At 42.8% G+C, this 18,664-nt stretch overlaps 1 protein-coding gene across 2 annotated transcripts in view; it reads left to right on the forward strand.

The window, feature by feature from the left end:
• The window catches only part of MYH9 (myosin heavy chain 9), a 75,237-nt gene extending 57,224 nt beyond the window's left edge, over positions 1-18,013 (forward strand). For both annotated transcript variants that reach the window (XM_035128408.3, XM_088676697.1), the window contains exons 20-41: positions 580-688; positions 957-1,088; positions 1,711-1,917; positions 2,160-2,297; positions 4,220-4,343; positions 5,069-5,240; positions 5,855-6,067; positions 6,333-6,477; positions 6,962-7,168; positions 7,564-7,668; positions 8,974-9,126; positions 9,568-9,816; positions 10,219-10,431; positions 11,293-11,505; positions 11,616-11,777; positions 12,344-12,472; positions 13,057-13,145; positions 13,347-13,470; positions 14,751-14,959; positions 15,722-15,830; positions 16,341-16,513; positions 16,620-18,013. In XM_035128408.3, coding sequence (XP_034984299.1) covers positions 580-688; positions 957-1,088; positions 1,711-1,917; positions 2,160-2,297; positions 4,220-4,343; positions 5,069-5,240; positions 5,855-6,067; positions 6,333-6,477; positions 6,962-7,168; positions 7,564-7,668; positions 8,974-9,126; positions 9,568-9,816; positions 10,219-10,431; positions 11,293-11,505; positions 11,616-11,777; positions 12,344-12,472; positions 13,057-13,145; positions 13,347-13,470; positions 14,751-14,959; positions 15,722-15,830; positions 16,341-16,513; positions 16,620-16,737 — 3,493 coding nt within the window. In that variant the 3' untranslated portion in view covers positions 16,738-18,013. The remainder of the gene's footprint in view (positions 1-579; positions 689-956; positions 1,089-1,710; positions 1,918-2,159; positions 2,298-4,219; positions 4,344-5,068; positions 5,241-5,854; positions 6,068-6,332; positions 6,478-6,961; positions 7,169-7,563; positions 7,669-8,973; positions 9,127-9,567; positions 9,817-10,218; positions 10,432-11,292; positions 11,506-11,615; positions 11,778-12,343; positions 12,473-13,056; positions 13,146-13,346; positions 13,471-14,750; positions 14,960-15,721; positions 15,831-16,340; positions 16,514-16,619) is intronic.
• Positions 18,014-18,664: the final 651 nt, after the last annotated feature.

Here is an 18,664-nt window from a genome sequence, read left to right on the forward strand (position 1 = left end):
TGTTAGTTAACATCTGCATCCAATTGGCAATAAATTACTGGCATTCTGAATTCTAGATAACTTTGAAAAACACCATTTGGCCTTGGCTCATGATTTTCTAACAATTCAGGAAAGCTTGAGAGATTACTTCCAAGGTACAAACCAGACGGAATATCTAAATTCCAGGATGCTGAGCTTTCTGAAGTTCCATCTTTACTGTAAAGCTTACATTTGAATCAAAGTAAAATGTTACCACACTCTTAAGAATGAATAGGCTCTGGAACTTTCATCACATTTTGTACAAATACAAGAATAAAGCATCAAAATTATATTATGAAAAAGTGCTGATGGCATGAACCCAGTAGGACAGAACTAGACTGAGATGGGAAATATGGAGTGACTGGTGATTGAGTCATCTCCCCCCCCCCAAATGTTCACACAAATAGTGTAAAGGACAAGCAAAAGAAAGCAAACATAGCGTTTGAATGGGAAAGGCATGATATAGTGGGAAAAGCAAATGAAATATTTTAATGTGGCTTTGAAAGTAGGCTATATAGCTTTTATCTGACCCTCTGCTTTCCTCACCTCTTCCAATTACAGGGCTTTTGCCAAGCGCCAGCAGCAACTAACAGCAATGAAAGTACTCCAGAGGAATTGTGCTGCCTACTTGAAGCTTCGCAACTGGCAATGGTGGAGGTTGTTTACAAAGGTACTAATCAGAGGAAGGATTCAGTGATAGGAAGTTAGGGTTCAGAGCCAAACAAGAGCATGTAATCCTATCCCTTAAAGGCACTGCCTCTCTTCAGTTCCATGTCCTGTGTTGCATACTTAGGATTGGACCTCCTTCCAATGGACTTTGTTGGCCATTAGGAGGGACACCAGGGCTCTGAATTCTGAAACCCCGTGCAAGGCAAAGCAAGTGTTCTGCAGCTGGCTGATAAGCGTGGGTAACTTGTGCTGCAATTGATTCCCTGCAGGTGAAACCTTTGCTGCAAGTGAGCAGGCAGGAGGAGGAGATGCTGGCCAAAGAAGAAGAGTTGGTCAAAGTCAAGGAAAGGCAGCTGGCTGCAGAAAACAGAGTGTCTGAAATGGAAAATCTCCAGTCACAGGTGAATAGATGGTTCTCCTTCATAAAAGTGGCCGGTCAGCTCCTTGGTTACATATATATGCTTGAAAGTCATGTAGTCATCATAGCTGATCTTGAATAGTGTTTTGTAAGTGAATGGCTCTTTGAAGCACACTGCACATTGGGGGCACAAGCTAAAGAGCTTGGGCACAGGCCCATGGCAGAATGCATATATGCTGATTTATATGTATCTGCCTCTGGGCAAATTATAATAGTGGGTGGCTTAAGGTCTCACCAGCATTGTGCTGTAAGCAAAGTTATTATTTTTTAATAAGTTTAAAGAAGGGGGTGGAAGGGGCAGGAAATACAGGCCCTGGCACACAAAATCGGCCTTGGACCCTCTGGGCCATCCTGTTAACAATGTACAAAGGTGTAATCAGGTTTGAATCTGAACTTTGTGTCTGAATGAGAAGGAATTGTATAAAGCTTTTAATTCAAAATGTAGTGTAGTGTAATATCCTGCTCAGACTTCCACTTCTTTTTCAATGCACCATTGTGTGAATAAAATCCAGCAGGTTTTTTTTTAAAAAAAAATAGCTGATTTCATCTTTAGTAAAATAACAGAAGCCTCAGATTGACTTATGAGATGTTTTTGTTTTGTGCAGCTCATGTCAGAGAAGATGCAGCTGCAAGAGCAGTTGCAAGCAGAAATTGAACTCTGTGCTGAGGCTGAAGAGATCAGAGCTCGCCTGCAAACAAAGAAACAGGAGCTGGAGGAGATCTGTCATGACTTGGAGGCAAGAGTGGAGGAAGAGGAGGAGCGGTGCCAGCACCTGCAAATTGAGAAAAAGAAAATGCAGCAGAACATTCAGGTAATGGGCTATAATTTAACTCTCAGCAGCTATTATAATCTTTAGTACATAGTGGCTCAGTAGGAAGTGTAGAGAATGATGCTGCTTCAGGTAAACCCTGGGACCATGTTTGTTTGCTCATCTCATGACTAGCTGTTGATATGCATAGACCAATGTATGGCCTTGTGACCATTTTAAAAGTATGGTAAGAGGTCCAACGTTTATCTAGCTACTAAATGCATATTCTCTTGTTCCTTGTACAGGAACTTGAAGAGCAATTGGAGGAAGAGGAAAGTGCCAGACAAAAGTTACAGCTGGAGAAAGTGACCACTGAAGCAAAACTGAAGAAGCTGGAGGAAGATCTGATAGTTTTTGAAGATCAGAACTGCAAACTGGCCAAGGTAAAGCAGAAACAAAGCACCCATCTAGTGGGATGATGGAAGGAATGAAATATAGACAGCATCCATGAGAACAGAGGTGCTCTTGTTGTTGGCTTTCTTTGGCATGTTGGTGCCACCTGACAGAGATTACTAAAGATATACTTTGCACGAAGGAGCTGATATTCTATCCACGTGCAATTTCATTGGCCCACTGGACAGATACTATCTTCATATCACTTTTCTGAAAGAGTCCATGCAATCTGGGATTTCCCCTCACCCCTGGCACTCCCTGCTTCATCTAGAGTTGCAGCCAAGTTTTCGTGAGCAAGCTATTAGGAAATCATAGCTGTGTCCAAATTGGAATGTTCTAATTTGGATAGAAAATAACATATTGTTGTACTGGTTCCAATAAAAAGATTTTTTTTTAATGTTAGCAAGTCTGTTCTTGAAGAACCCTGTCAAAGGACCGGAAGAGTCAAAGTACTATTTTAATTCAGCCCGTGTGCTGAACAGCAGGACCACCCACACACCAGCCCTCTGCAAATTAATCAGATTTTTTGCTGCAGTTTGCATGAGCCTAGAAATACATAGAATAATGTCTGAATAACTGTACCTTGGCTGAAAAAGCAAGGCAGAACTACTTAGTAGAAAAAATGGATCAACATTAGTGGTTGAAAAGTACTCACAATTCCTTTAAAACTAGAGAGCATATAAGGAGCTGCCTCTTCTCCCAACCAGGGCATAGTTATCTAATCTTTGCAAATACCTATCTTAAGTAATGTTTTCTCTTGGTTTGCTCGAGTGAAATTAACCTTAACATTGGTGTGGCTATAACGCTAAGCCCAGGGGTTATGATCTTTTTCCTCTATTCACGAGCGGGAAGGAAAGAAACAAATTAGAAAAGGTGTGATCATGGCAAACCCAGATCTATTTTTGAACAAAACTAATTTTAAAAACTAGAATCTGCTTATGGCACCCTTGAGGTCTTCCTTTGGTGTCCATGAAACCTCTTGCTACCCTGCTTTCACTCAACCCTTGCTAATGAGGTTGTGAGGATGGTTACATTTTGTCCCGTGAAAAGTACATAGAGGAAGTAGGGAAAAGCATCACTCTTCCAACATAATACTTCATTTCTAAGTGCTTTTCAAGACTCATTTATTTTACCCAGCAAATACATGTATGTATGTACATGCTTTCTGCCCCAAGCCCTGTTGGAGGCAGGGGGTGGGGGGAGACAGGGGAAGCAGGGACACCATGAGCAGCATATAAATCTTTATCATATAGTCAAGAGGTATCTAGTAATCTTCCTGGGGAAGTAGGTGGGCCAAACAGTTGAGCTCTCTTAAAAGTTCATTATTGTGGCTGTTAGAGCAGTACAGGATTCCTGATCCAAATAAGCTGTAGCTCTATTCAAGCCTTCATTACAGTAGGTACCACATACATGGAGGAGTCCGTGGGAATGGCCAAGACTAGCCCTGCTCCTTCAACACTACCCCAGGCTCATGAGTTGTTGTTGTTGTTTAGTCGTTTAGTCGTGTCCGACTCTTCGTGACCCCATGGACCATAGCACGCCAGGCACTCCTGTCTTCCACTGCCTCCCGCAGCTTGGTCAAACTCAAGTTCATGAGTACTGAATGCCTAAATAGAACACAAACTAGATTGCAGCACTCCAGTGCTGAGTGAGAATTGAGCTATCAAATGCCCACTTGCTTCTGAGAGAACATTAGGCTGTTTGCATCAAAACTAAACACTTGACGTCTTTTAATAAAATGTGGATGGAGCCTGAGTAGTATTGGTGGCTATTCCACTGTGTTTGGGTGATCTTCGACCCTTGTGACACTTCCAGGGTATCTGCTTTCTAATGAAAAATCAAAAGCATTGCAAAGGGATGTTAAGGTATTCTCAACTGTTTCTTCAATACAACTCATACCTTGTTTCCCTAGGAAAAGAAATTACTGGAAGAAAGGATTGCAGAATTCACCAGTAACTTAACTGAGGAAGAGGAGAAGTCAAAGAGTTTAGCTAAACTCAAGAACAAGCACGAGACTATGATTACAGAGCTGGAAGGTAGGGAAGGGCCTAAGAGAGTGTGGCTTTAATCAGCTTTTCCTCCATCAGCATCTCTCTCTGCACAGCGTGTTGTACATTTCTGACCGTGTTGGCTTTTAATGGGTTAATACCACTGGGTTTGTAGGACAGGTATTGATCAGTTTAATAGAACCATTCAGTGTATGGATGGCTGAAGGTTACACGCTGCCGGCTTAGCTTTAGTTTGAACAAAAACAAACCTCTAAAACAGACAAATGGAGAAGAGCAGCTGGTTCCATTTCGCCTCCTGCTGTGGGAATATTTCTGCTCTTGTGTATTCGGTGATACCGGAATACTGGGGTTTGTGCTGCTTCTACTACTGACTTTAAAAGATAAGTTTGTGGCATTGCTAATAAAGCTGGCATAAATGTTGTTGCTTAATTTGACTTAAAAAAAAAAGACTGAGGGCCTTTTAGCATTGTGCTCAGAATGCCTGTGGTGGTTTTCCACAGCTGGAAATAGTACTGTCTGCCTTAACTGGACAATCTTATGGAGGGGATTGAATGAACACTGAGGAGTTTGAAGGGCAATACCGTCAAACTCACTCTTTGACATGGGTACCTGAACTGGGAGCTGTTACTGTGGCCCATAATTGTTGACATGTTTGGATGCAGGTTCTGGCACTCTGGCTCTTCACGTGAGGTATTGCTTAGGGCTATAAGAGCCAAGATGAACCATTGACCCAGCTCTATTCTCTCCATCAGAACGGTTGCGCCGAGAAGAAAAGCAACGGCAAGAGTTGGAGAAGACCCGTAGGAAGCTAGAGGGAGACTCTACAGATCTTCATGACCAAATAGCTGAACTTCAGGCTCAAATAGCAGAGCTCAAAATGCAGCTGGCAAAAAAAGAGGAAGAGCTGCAAGCAGCTTTAGCTAGGTAAGGCCTTGGTCACGGAATTAAATGTCTACCTGGAAATTAGGAAAAGCAATAAATTTTCCTTTGTGTTCTTTTAGCTAGAATCCTTAGATTTCCCTAAATGGTTTTAGAACGAATGGACTCAGTTTAAGTGTATAAGACTTCTAGCTGGTAACCCTATTTCATGCAACTGCAAATGTTGTGTTGATAGGAAATTAATTTTTGAATGGGATCTGTTGCATGGCTTGATAAGATCAGGAGGCAGCAATAAAGCAAATTGTTGGCTTGTGCTGTGGACCATAGAAGTTCTGTGCCATAAATTAAGCTGTAGTCCCCACTTCAACCTCTCCAACTTACTATTGACGACCTATTTTGTGTTGGAGGCTGAAACTAAGCATTTCTAGTACAAGCCAACTATGGTTATAATAAGGCCAGAGCATTAGTGTGTTGTCAGGTTAGCATTCAACACTAACTTCTGTTGCAGTGCATCCCTAACCTGTTTATGCATTCGCTGGGACTTACTTGCAACTTAAGTGTGTAGAATCGCAGCATTAGTAACGTTCCTGTGGATAAGAAGGCTGTTTATGGTCATTGAAGCAGAAATCATTGGTGTAGTATGTCTCTGTCTTTTGTAGGGTGGAAGAGGAGGCTGCTCAGAAGAACATGGCTCTGAAGAAGATCCGTGAACTGGAGTCTCAGATAACAGAGTTGCAGGAAGACCTGGAGTCTGAGCGGGCTGCCAGGAATAAAGCAGAGAAACAGAAGCGGGATCTTGGTGAGGAGCTTGAGGCTCTCAAGACAGAACTAGAGGACACACTGGACTCAACTGCAGCACAGCAGGAACTCAGGTAATTGCAACGTTTGGTGTTTATGATACTGCTCAGACCAATTCCACCTCTTCAAAATATAGAGGGGAATAGTGGGTTCAGCGGGTTTTACACTTCCAGTGGAACTTGTTCCAAAACTTACTCTTCCTATGCCATGTTGTTCCTTTCAATTTGTACTATAGTAGCTCCACAAATATGTGCCAAGCTTCCAACTGCACCCTTGGAAGACATATTGCATGGCATTCTCAACTACTATCTAATAGAAATATATCTGGGTTTTTTGAAGGTCAAAACGTGAACAAGAAGTGACTATTCTAAAGAAGACGCTTGATGATGAGGCAAAGACCCATGAGGCACAGATCCAGGAGATGAGGCAGAAACACGCCCAGGCTGTGGAAGAACTGGCAGAGCAGTTGGAGCAGACTAAACGGGTGTGTGAGATGTTGGAAAGTTTTTTAGTGTGTGACGTATTGTGCTTTTACTATTTTTTGTTAGGAGCTGCCCAGAGATTTTTTCCACTTTTTCCTCAAGTGCGTAAAGCTGAAAGTGCTCAAATTAAATGCGCATAAGTTGCTGGTTACCTGTAATTTGAGAGAACAATGTTGCAGAATTGTGCATATTCTTGCTTACCACCTATTTTTATGAAAACATTAGTATTAACTACCTAGAATCTTTTTAGTTCCCTTTATTGCCATGGACATCCTGCCTGAGGATGAAGCTTTAATTCATAGCATCACCTGTACAGCTGTGGAAACCTGCAGATTTATTGTTCAAATTGTGTTTGGGATGCTGAGCCCAAATTGCAAATGTCTTTTGGATCAGCACCACAATTTGGAATAATGGGCTATGAATTTGTTAGTGAATCAAATTTTCTGCAAAGAGCGCACTAAAGCTTACTGTTCCCGTCTCCTTCAGGTGAAAGTGAACCTTGAAAAGGCAAAGCAGGCCCTAGAGAGTGAACGTGCTGAGCTGTCCAATGAGGTGAAAGTTCTTCTTCAAGCCAAAGGAGACTCTGAGCACAAGAGGAAGAGGGGTGAAACTCAACTTCAAGAGCTACAAGTGAAATTCACGGAGGGGGAGAGAGTACGGACTGAGCTGGCCGAGAGAGTTAACAAATTGCAGGTGAGCTTCCTGTGTTGGTTCCCTTTGTCCTCCTATTCATCTGGTTTTCAGCACAGAATTTAGAGGGGGAAGTGGAGAGAATTGGGTTGGGGCTGCAGGGCTGCGTTACTCCTCCTGAAGTTTTGACTTAGCTGTTCTAACATGATCTCTATGTTGTTACTTTTCAGGCCCAGTAACTTTACACCAACTAGGGGACAATAAGCCAATAGCTGAAGTGGTGGGTGGTAGTTCTGATGGGCATCAAGTGCCTAAAACTCCTGTTGTTTAGCCTTAACTAGTATGGAGTGATTTATGATGATGATGCAGTTTCTCTCCTGCTCTAAGAGGGGAAAACTGATAGTAACTGGAAACTCTTTATTAATGGGATTGGTTCGACTTTTCTTCTGATTTTTCAGGTTGAGTTGGAAAATGTCACTGGTCTTCTGAATCAATCTGACAGCAAGTCAATTAAACTGGCCAAAGATTTCTCTACCCTGGAGTCTCAGCTACAGGACACACAGGTGAGGCTTTAAAGTGCTACAGAAATAGGTGAAAAATCAGTTAGCTACTCCAAAATGTGGCAGGAACGCAGGTGTTGCTGTGGTCTAAACCACAGAGCCTAGGGCTTGCCAGTCAGAAGGTCGGCAGTTCAAATCCCCGCGACGAGTTGTTTGGTCCCAGCTCCTGCCCACCTAGCAGTTCAAAAGCATGTCAAACTGCAAGTAGATAAATAGGTACCGCTCCGGCAGGAAGGTAACGGCATTTCCGTGCGCTTCTCTGGTTCGCCAGAAGCGGCTTAGTCATGCTGGCCACATGACCTGGCAGCTGTCTGCAGACAAATGCCGGCTCCCTCGGCCTATAGCGCTGCAACCCCAGAGTCGTCCACAACTGGACCTAACGTTCAGGGGTACCTTTACCTTTACTCCAAAATGCAAACCTAATATATAAACCCAATTAATCATGACAGATCTGTTAGATTGACGGAAAAATACAGACTGCAGAACGGGATGGAGTCCTCACAAATAGTGGTTGATATTGGTAACCAAAATATGTGACCACCAGAATCATCTTCCTTCCCTAATGGGGATCTATCTGTCACATTGAGCTCTAGAGTTGCTCTGAACAACTTCAGGCTTGGGAGGAGGCCTGTGGTTCCTAATGGTCCATGTTTTGGAAGCACAGTGCAACATGGATGAGCCCCAACCCTCCTTCCAAGCTTGGAGCAGGGAATTGTACTTACAATCAGGCTACATTTTGAAGGTGTTCTGAGAACATCAGAAGCACAGCAGAACTGCAGCCATGATCCCCTCTTCACAGTTCCAAGCTCAGGAACAGATTTTAGGGCTAACCATGCTTGTTAGATTCAGGGTAGTGGTGGTGCAGGTTTCTGCATATAATCTATAATCTCTGAGGAGTTTGGCAATACTTTATATTAAGAGTAGTCAACTTTAGCTTCTTTTTGTAACTTTAGTTGCAACACAGATCAAAATCTAGAGCAATTTAGATATACTAGTGTTCATAATCTCCTTATAACAGCTTGTCTGTCATGCTCCCACCCACCCATGCCTTGTGCGGCTACTGGAATGTGGGCTTCCACTGGCAATTCATCCCAAGGGCCACGTAACTTTTTGCAGGTATCCCCACTAGTCTGCTAAACTACATTTTGTGGGTCCACTCCAACTGATTTCTGGTGACAAATCAGCTTGCTCAGTGGTATTGAGCCATCGCTTAAGGTTCTCTCTGCTTCAGATGTGATATATATTTGGAAAATTTTAATGGACTTTTCATCATAAGACACCAAATGTTTGTTGTGGTGGCTCTTACAGGAGTTACTTCAGGAGGAAACTCGTCAGAAGCTGAGCCTCAGTACCAAGCTGAAACAGATGGAAGATGAGAAGAACAGCTTCAAAGAGCAACTAGAGGAAGAAGAGGAAGCAAAGAACAACTTGGGAAAACAGATTTCTGTCCTTCAGGTTCAGGTACTTTAGAAGACATGAGGAAAGAATGTGTCCAAATGTAGCTTACAATGCCTTTTGAATGGCATGCTGGATTCTGCATGGGAAATATCAATTTGGTAGCCAAAACAAGCTCTTTTGAAAGTTGTTTTGTCTAAATAAATAGGAACTGTCTTTCTGATGACTGATAGAGCTGTTCTAGAAACAGTCTAACCCTGGGAAATATTCCTGGAATTCAGTGGTCATATCCCACTGTTACATCTTAGTCAGCAAGTGATGATGCTTTTGGCAAGTCTCACTATGGAACACTCTCCCTAAAGATAGTTCATGCCTTCAAAAAAAAAGTTTCTTTTTAGTGACCCACTGTTATTTGTAAGTTGCAAAATGGTGTTCAATCTCCACATCTTTTCTTTGCTTCATTAAAAAATTATTCCTTTTCCCCACCCCCTTGCTTCTGTCACATAGATTGCAGAAATGAAGAAGAAAATGGATGATAGTGTGGTTTGTCTGGAGTCAGTGGAAGAAGCAAAGAAGAAGCTTCTGAAAGATTTGGAGGCCATGAGCCAACGTTATGAGGAAAAGGCAGCTGCCTATGACAAGCTGGAAAAGACAAAGACCAGGCTTCAACAGGAGCTGGATGATATTTCTGTGGATTTGGATCATCAGCGGCAGATAGTCTCCAACTTGGAGAAAAAACAGAAGAAGTTTGATCAGGTACACTTAGTTTTAACTTTCAACAATGTCCTTCTGCTTCACTAGGATATATTCTGGTGAAAAGGAGAAAGAAAAGTGTCATATTTTAGATGCATATTTTTTGTCCCATAGATGAAGGGCAATTGTGATCAGTTGTAAGCAAATATCAACTCCCCTCTGGTTCCTGAATTTGACTTTTATTTGGTAATAGTCCTGAATAATATCTGTCTGTTTTAGCTGGTTTTTAAGTGGAAGCAGACAAGTGCATTTGGCCTTAATCCTGGCACATATTTAGAATTGGTGGCTAAGTTTGGTACCCAGGTGACCTATCCTTGGTAGTCAAACCATTACAAATGGAACAAGTGGGGATAGCAAACATTTCCTTTGGAAATCTCATAGTGCCATTGATTTCCCTTTCTCCAGCTCCTGGCAGAAGAGAAAACCATCTCTGCAAAATATGCTGAAGAGCGGGATCGTGCTGAGGCAGAAGCTCGTGAGAAGGAGACGAAAGCTCTCTCCTTGGCCAGAGCACTTGAGGAAGCAATTGAACAGAAAGCAGAGCTAGAGCGAGTCAATAAGCAGTTCCGGACAGAGATGGAGGATCTGATGAGTTCAAAGGATGATGTTGGCAAGAGTGTAAGTTGATGGCATTCCTGTACAACAGGCTGGGGTAATAAGGATGTTGGTTAAGAAATGTCCTAGGCGAGTAGAGGGCTGGCTAAAAGTGGCTTATTTTTCACTTGCAATAAGACATGAAAGCTAATGAGTTGGGTGCTAGCAGCATGCAATCTTTTGTAATGCCTAGGAAAGCAACAATGTCACCACTGACTTTTTCAGTTCATTATGCACAAAGTGCCGAATTATTACCCAGTATGAAGGCACATAAACTAATAAAAACCTTTTTGCACAGGGAGATCATACAGGCTTTGAAAAGCTTTAGTATCTTGCATTTCTAAGTTACTCAAGGCATCTTCATTTCTAAAAGGATAAAGTTGTTGTCAGATTTCAGTGGAACTGTGCCAGTATTTTGTGCAATATTGCCTAGCTGCTTTATCATAAACCCCTTCGGCCTACTCACCAAAGGGTGTTAGGAAACAAAGCTTGGATATGTGCATATTCAAGTGAGCGGAGATAAAGAGGCAGAATTCTGTGCAGTTCAGAGTCTGATAAGAACCCTTAGCAAAAGGGACTTGGTCAGCTAAGAATCGGGATTGTCAAAGATGGGTGGAAAGTTGGCAAGATGTGGGGGATAAAGACTGTTTGCCTTTATCCCCCACATCTTGGTCATTAAAAAAAATGATTCACTACCATTTTTAAATACTTAAATACTTCTATTGATTTATTAAATAAATTGTTTTTAAAACAAAAGACAAAGAGGTGGGGACAGAGGGGGAAAGGACCAAGCCAGAGGCATATTGGGATATAACAGTAACTATGCCTTTAAGCGCACAGGAATATTGTAGGTCACTAGAAACTGATTTTTTGTGTGTGCTGTAGGTCCATGAGTTGGAAAAGTCCAAACGAGCTCTGGAGCAGCAGGTGGAGGAGATGAAGACTCAACTGGAAGAGCTGGAGGATGAACTACAGGCCACAGAAGATGCCAAGCTGCGCCTGGAAGTGAACCAGCAAGCCATGAAGGCACAGTTTGATCGGGATCTCCAGGCCCGTGATGAGCAGAATGAAGAAAAGAGAAAGCAGCTTACAAGACAGGTAACATTCCAGAAATCACAGCAGGCTTACAACCCCTTCCTGCTTCATTTGCTTCAGGGAGGAGGCCTGTGTTCATGGCTAAACTGCCGGTGCTTTGACCCTGCTTTCAGGTGCGAGAGATGGAAGCGGAGCTGGAAGATGAACGGAAGCAGCGCTCCATTGCTGTGGCTGCCAGAAAGAAACTGGAAATGGATCTAAAAGATCTGGAGGCCCACATTGACTCTGCCAACAAAAATCGTGATGAAGCCATCAAACAGCTCAGGAAGTTGCAGGTGGGGGTCTACATTCCATTGTTACTGACTGGCTTCTCCTTACAGTGAGATGAGATGGGGAAAGTGAATCAATTACTGTGGCAACAGAACAGATTTATCACTTAGTTGCCAGTTGCTGCTTTTTTGATCAAGAAGACTTATGAAGATAGTTGCTTACATCTTCAATTGGAATTTTATCATTTCTTACAAAATAAGTTTTATTTTGGGTATATCATTAGTAGACAGGGTCAGGGCCGTCTTAAGCGGGTCGGGCGCCCTGACGCTGTGGTGCACGGATCGCTCCGGCGCCCCTGCCCCGCCCCGTTTCCTCCCGCGGCTGGTGAGCGGGCGCAGCGCGGTTTCCGCACGGCTTCGCCGTGCAGTGCCCCCCTGCCAACCTGCGTCACCCAGCCTACCCCTAGAGCTGGCCCTGGACAGGGTGCTTTGTGTCCCAGGTTAAATCCCTGGCACATCTAGCCAAAAAGAATCTCGGGTAGCCAGGCCGGGAAAGAATATTAGAGAGCCATGGTGAGTTGGAATAGACTTTACTCGGCCAAGTGGGCTGAATTGGTATGTTTGGTTTTTAGGCCCAAATGAAGGACTACGTGCGGGAGCTGGATGACACACGTGCTTCTAGAGAAGAAATTTTGGTACAAGCAAAAGAGAACGAAAAGAAATTGAAGAGCATGGAAGCCGAGATGATTCAAATGCAGGAGGTAATCTAAATCCATAAAATGCTAATACACAACTGAGTTTCTGCCCAAAGCAAGTCTTTGGTTATGGGAGGGAAGAGGTTGCCTTCAGAGAAAAGGGAGTGGGTGAGCCCCTGCAAATTAATACCTTCACTGCATATCCAAAAACCTTCCATGATTATTGTTTTGACTCATGTGGATCAGATCAGCTGCTGGATTCACAGCTAGGGGTGTATTTCAGGTATTTCCTTCATGCACTTAACAGACTACTTTTTCCTGGTTTCGGACCAGTTTAATAGTTTCAGCATTGTTTGATACATTGACTTGAATATACCTATTTAAACAATATCAGCACTCATTTGATGCAAACTACCTTGATGGTTGACTAACCATTTATTATGACACTCAAGGGTGCTGTGCCCCAGATTCACAATGTCACTCTGACTCTGAGGCGAAGCTTCCTGTTCTTGATGAGCATTCTGCTGGCTTGTAGGTTATAACTGGCTTCCAGATATTCCTCATGTGCTTCATGTAATATAACATCTCCTATTTGGCAATAAGTGGTTTTTTTTAACCGTTAGTCCATGTACGTCTTGTTCTGATTTCAGGAACTTGCAGCTGCCGAGCGTGCCAAGCGCCAGGCTCAGCAAGAACGGGATGAGCTGGCTGATGAGATTGCCAATAGTAGTGGCAAAGGGTGAGTAATGGCACTTTTTCTCTTCAGGGACAAGGAATGTTGCGGGAGTTGGCTCATGGAAAGGGTGCCCTGTAATGTCTTATCTTGAGTGGTGTGTTGAGAATAGCTTTAAAATGTTGAATATTTCTATGGTCATTACTACTGAGCATCCTTCACGAAAGGGCACTATGTTAATTATCCCGTTGTGTGTTTTCTTCTCAGAGCTCTGGCCTTGGAAGAAAAGCGACGCTTGGAGGCTCGAATAGCTCAGCTGGAGGAAGAACTAGAAGAAGAGCAGAGCAATACAGAGTTGGTGAATGACCGCCTTAAGAAAGCAAATCTTCAGGTACCTGCTTGACGGCACTGTGTGGTGGAGGGCTTCAGCTGGTGGATTCCCTGCCATAATTCATCCAAATTACTGTGTATCACTTTCCTTTGCGCTGCAGCATGTTATCAGAGCCTTGATGCTTTCAGAACATTATTCCCACTTTGGGGCAAAAGATGCTCGGTTCAAATTCCAGACAAACCTCTTTGATGAGAGCACATGATTTACATTTATGTTACGTCCTATGTTTAATATCTGGTAAGGACCTTGAATATCAGTTTAGACTAACCCCCGTCCTGTGGTTTTGGAAAGCCAGTGAGAGTCAGGACAGATAGTACCAGGTTTGATAAGCCAATAGGATGGTGAGTGAGGAAGCACATAGAGAAGCACAGTATATTGAATCATAGTGTGATGCTATTCCTTCCCTGTAAGAGTACTTGTCTTACTATTGTCCAGGGTATTTGGAATCATCTTTGGTGGTTTTCAACTTAGCTGATGCTTTACATTGACATGTTGGGGAATTTGATCCAGCTAGTGGGTTGGATCTTCCCCCGCCCCTGCTTGCAGGCACACCTTGACAAGTGGGCAGACCCACACCACTGCCAATCACCTGACAACATTATGCCATTATGTGGCAACTTGGAAGAGATTCTCCTTTTAAGCCCATTGCAAGCCATTGCAAACCACCTGCAAAAAGTGATTGCAGCCACACCTTTATCTGCCTCTGTTGTTTATTTTAAAGTTATTGTGACTTTTAAAATATTGTATCAGATTGTTACTATTAATGTTTGATTTTTATTATTTTTATGTGTGTTAGAAGCTGCCCAGACGTTGTTGTAGTTGTAGTAGTAGTAGTAGTAGTAGTAGTAGTATAATGTCATGTCAGAGGTGGCATGTGACCATGGATGTTATGCCTAATTAGGTCCATGAGCCAGTTTCCCCACTCCTGACCTAGAAATTTGCTGCCTATTCCTATTATACCAGAAGATGAGCATTGACTACTTGGGATGATACTGTTGGTGTAGGCTGCTTACAAGAATGAAATATGCCTGCTTGTTAAAAGGAAAAAGGTAGCTTAATGAATGTAATATTCTTTCTAAAAAGCATTGACAACTAGGCATTGTGAAGTTATTAAGGTTGAGAACAAGCCCTGCCTACAGAATTACATTTTGAATGCCAAGATTATAGAGCAAAGGAAACAAATAGATGGAAAGCAAGGCAGAGACTAGATATGAAAACTTCAGGAGACTGTATTCAGAAACTAGCCATGACTGTAACCCATTTCTTATTATCTTCCCCAGATTGACCAGATAAACACAGACCTGAATGCAGAGCGTAGTAATGCCCAGAAGAATGAAAATGCTCGCCAGCAGTTTGAGCGTCAGAACAAGGAACTTAAAGCCAAGCTTCAGGAAATGGAGAGTGCTGTGAAGTCAAAATACAAGTCTTCTATTACTGCACTGGAAGCAAAGATAGCACAACTGGAAGAACAGCTGGATGCTGAGACAAAGTAGGTGCTTGTAATCTGTCATGCATTCATCCTGCATTTTGATGTATGGGTGCAATCATAAAAAAATCTGTGAAATACTGTCATTAACTTGGGTGAAGAAATCTGAACTGAAGTGTTTCTTGACCTCTGTTTCTTTATAAGGCCAGGTCACATGCAGTTCTTAGCAAGTACTTTAAAGGATCACGCATGCATGGTCAGTGGTGCCTGTGAATGCTCAATCTTCTTTAGAGCGCCTAGTAAATCTCACACACTTAAATCCTTCTCTAGAGGCATCATAACCTTCTGAGTAAAAGGTAAAACAGCCAAACAGCCACTGAAGTGCATACTCAGCTACAATGCATCTTTTGTCTCTACAGTTACTGTTTGTGGAAGGTTGTGTCATACAAATTCATTTTAACTTGAAATGCGATTGGCACAAATTAGTCCCATGTAATCCAACAGCTCTCCTGACTTTGACAGGCACTTGGCTCAGACTGCAGACCATGCCCATGGGATACCTGCTTAGTGGCCCATTTTCTGTTTAACTTAGTCCTGGCTGCTGGTGCTCTCAAAATACTCCATCTTAGCCTTGAAAGCTTTGGTGTCAGCAGCACAGTATGTTGACATTATTCTTTTGTCATAGGAAATTGCAAGTGTCTCACTCTTACCACTTTCCTTCTGCAAGTTATCTCCTTTGCATGGGATCTAGGAATGTCTCCAAACATGGAAACTTGGGCTACTTCTGAATTCTTCCATCAATCTGATGTGGTACTTTCCTTACAGGGAGCGCCAGGCTGCCAGCAAGCAGGTGCGACGTACTGAGAAAAAGCTGAAGGATGTTGTCCTGCAAGTGGAGGATGAGAGGCGTAATGCTGAGCAGTACAAGGATCAGGTATGTGCTGTGTTGAGGATTTGCATTTGGTAATATGAGCTGTGTGGCAGGAAGCTGCTACCCTGCAATCCCATCAACACTGTTGGAGCTGTTAGCAAGCTTTTAGGGTGCTGACAGTGTCTTCTGTTCTCCACCCTTTTTGCTGGAGGCTGCAAGAGTCTCTACATCAATAAAATATTCCACCCATTTAGCAATGAATGTCACAAGTCATGATGTCTGGTAATGAACATTTCAGTGCCAGCCTAGAGAATTTCCAGTTTCAAGATTGCTTAACTCCCAGACGCTGGCTCAGACTGCTTCTATTAGAAGGAAGAAAACTCTGATCATAAGTTGCACAGCTGTAGAATCGCACAAACTTCACAAGGTTAAAATCCAGATTCTGGAAACTAGGTTTTAAGGAGATAGGGCTGCTAGGTAATCCATGTAGTTCAGATTAAAAATTCCAAGTTGGTGTCCATGTTCAGGAGTGAATGAACAAGTGTTGAGAGAGCTCCTTTTTCTGCTTTGCAGGCAGACAAGGTGAATGTCCGTTTGAAGCAACTTAAACGCCAGCTGGAAGAGGCAGAAGAGGAGGCACAGCGAGCCAATGCAGCTCGTAGAAAGCTGCAGCGGGAACTAGAAGATGTCACTGAAACGGCTGATGCCATGAACCGTGAGGTCAGCTCTCTGAAGAGCAAACTCAGGTAGGATGCCCTCTTGCCATATTTCCTGAATGCATGGATATACACATTACTCAAAGATGAAATGCCAATTTCCACACTGCATTACCACTTTTTCTCTCTTCAACAGGCGGGGAGACATGCCATTTGTGGTGACACGCCGGATTGGCAGGAAGGGTGCAGGTGAAGTATCTGATGAGGAAGTGGATGGCAAGGCTGATGTTGGAGATGCCAAAGCTACTGAATAGAGCGGCCTTGTGGATCCGGGTCACATATGATGGAGTGACCCACCCTCCCTTTGTCCAGTGGACTTCTGCAAACCCTTCTAAAACCTGCCGGGTGAAGTGGAACACATCTGTTGAAACGTTCCCTTGAATATCTGGAGCCATGACATTAGTGTTGTCCCTCCCAGCTTCCAAGCTCTTTTGTATTGAATGCCAAAGAGTCTGCAGCCCAATCAGAGTCTGGGAGCTACAGAGGCCTGTAGCATTCATTGTCCTTGCCATGGCTGCTGGGGAATTTACATAGTTTGAGGGGTGGGGGTGGGGTGACTCCTTTTCGTTGCTGTAAATCAACTATTTTCTTCCAATAACGAGTTTGTGATAGATGCAGGGAATTTGTCCCGTCCCCTTCCTCTTGTTTGCTTTTGGCAATCATGTTCAGTGACCTCACATTTCCGACCTCCTCGGTCTACTCACCTAGCCAGTTTGGGAGTCATGTTGAACAGGAAAAACAAGTGTTCGCAACATGACTCCTAAATGTCTTCAAAGACCATACAGTCTTGGGAAGTTTTTCCTAGAAGAGAGTTTAAGTTGGCCCTCTTTTTGCTAATGTCTGGACAGATCTGAAGTGCAATGTTGTCTGTGTTGCGTTGTGTCTAAGAGGTGTGTTAGTGGCAGACCAAGGAAGCAGCAAAGTTTTTTCCTGTGTGCTTGCTGGAGAATCTATTTGGGACCAAATATATTTAATGGTAACAGACGGTATCTAGTGGGTTTTGAATGGAGTGTGAACAAAGTCCTTTATTGTGATGTCCAAGCATCCAGCTCTGTAATCGGGGATGGGTTTAGTTATTCTGCACAGTGACTAAGAGTATATTAAAGAAAAAAAGAAATAAGCATTTTAATCTGCACAGATTATACATTGAAGGCCTTTGTATCTCTCGTTTATAAGTAATTAAGAAAAATAAAGGTCTTTATCACTGCCTTTCTATGGGGACTGCGGTTATATAGATAATCTTTACTTTTCTACACTGTACACTGGTTGCTGGATTTACCTGTATACTTAACCATATTGTATATGCTGCATTTAGACTTATGAGTAAATGACAAATTAAAATAAGATTACCCTATACTGTATGGTTAGTGCTCTCCACTGTGAGAGCCTCCAGTCCTGGTTGCTGTCACAAATAAATCTGCAAACTTTTTTATACAATAAGTGCCTTAGCATGTGCCTCTGCGGTGACTCCACTAGTCAGTAATGGATTACCGGTGCTCCTCTAACAATAAAGATTGTCCATGTGCTGCAGTCTTCTGTGTATGCTTATGTACCATGTGCCTGAATGCTATGGAGCTGCCCTGTTGGATGTCTAGTATGTGTAGCATTGGAGAACCTAGCACTACAAGAAGTAGGGGATATATATTGTCAATAAGAAACTTTTTGCAGTGCCATCAGCAGAGACCTGTCTATTGGGGATGGAGCTATGATGGAGAGCAGGAAATGAGTGAACTTGATGAAATAACTGCAGGGTTATACTAGCCATCTTCAGACTTTTCATTTCATGAAGGTACAAAAATCCCAAATCTGCTGCATGATCTCTGCAATTTTTATACCCTTCCTGTAGAAGGCTAGCTTGTCAGTCCAATGTGCCTGTTTTCTGTGTGTAGGGAGTTTATATGAAAGCATTTAATTATACAGCAACCTACCTGCATTTTACAGAGGTACAATTCCAGCAAGACAGTAAGTATCATATAATCTGAATATGTAGCTCTGCTGTAAGAGATGAATGTCAAGCTTTCAGTAAAAAATGTGCTGCTGTTCAAACTTCCCCAGCAGATGGCTAATGGCGAAATTGAAATTCCAGTGATGTAGCTACATAGATCAACTTGCAGCCTCTGATAGTTGGGTAAAACTGATTCTGTTAGTTGTCAGTTGCATTCAGTACCCTTCATCCAACAC

The sequence above is a fragment of the Zootoca vivipara genome, chromosome 9, assembly GCF_965207765.1.
Source record: "Zootoca vivipara chromosome 9, rZooViv2.hap1.1, whole genome shotgun sequence".
Lineage (NCBI taxonomy): Eukaryota > Metazoa > Chordata > Lepidosauria > Squamata > Lacertidae > Zootoca > Zootoca vivipara.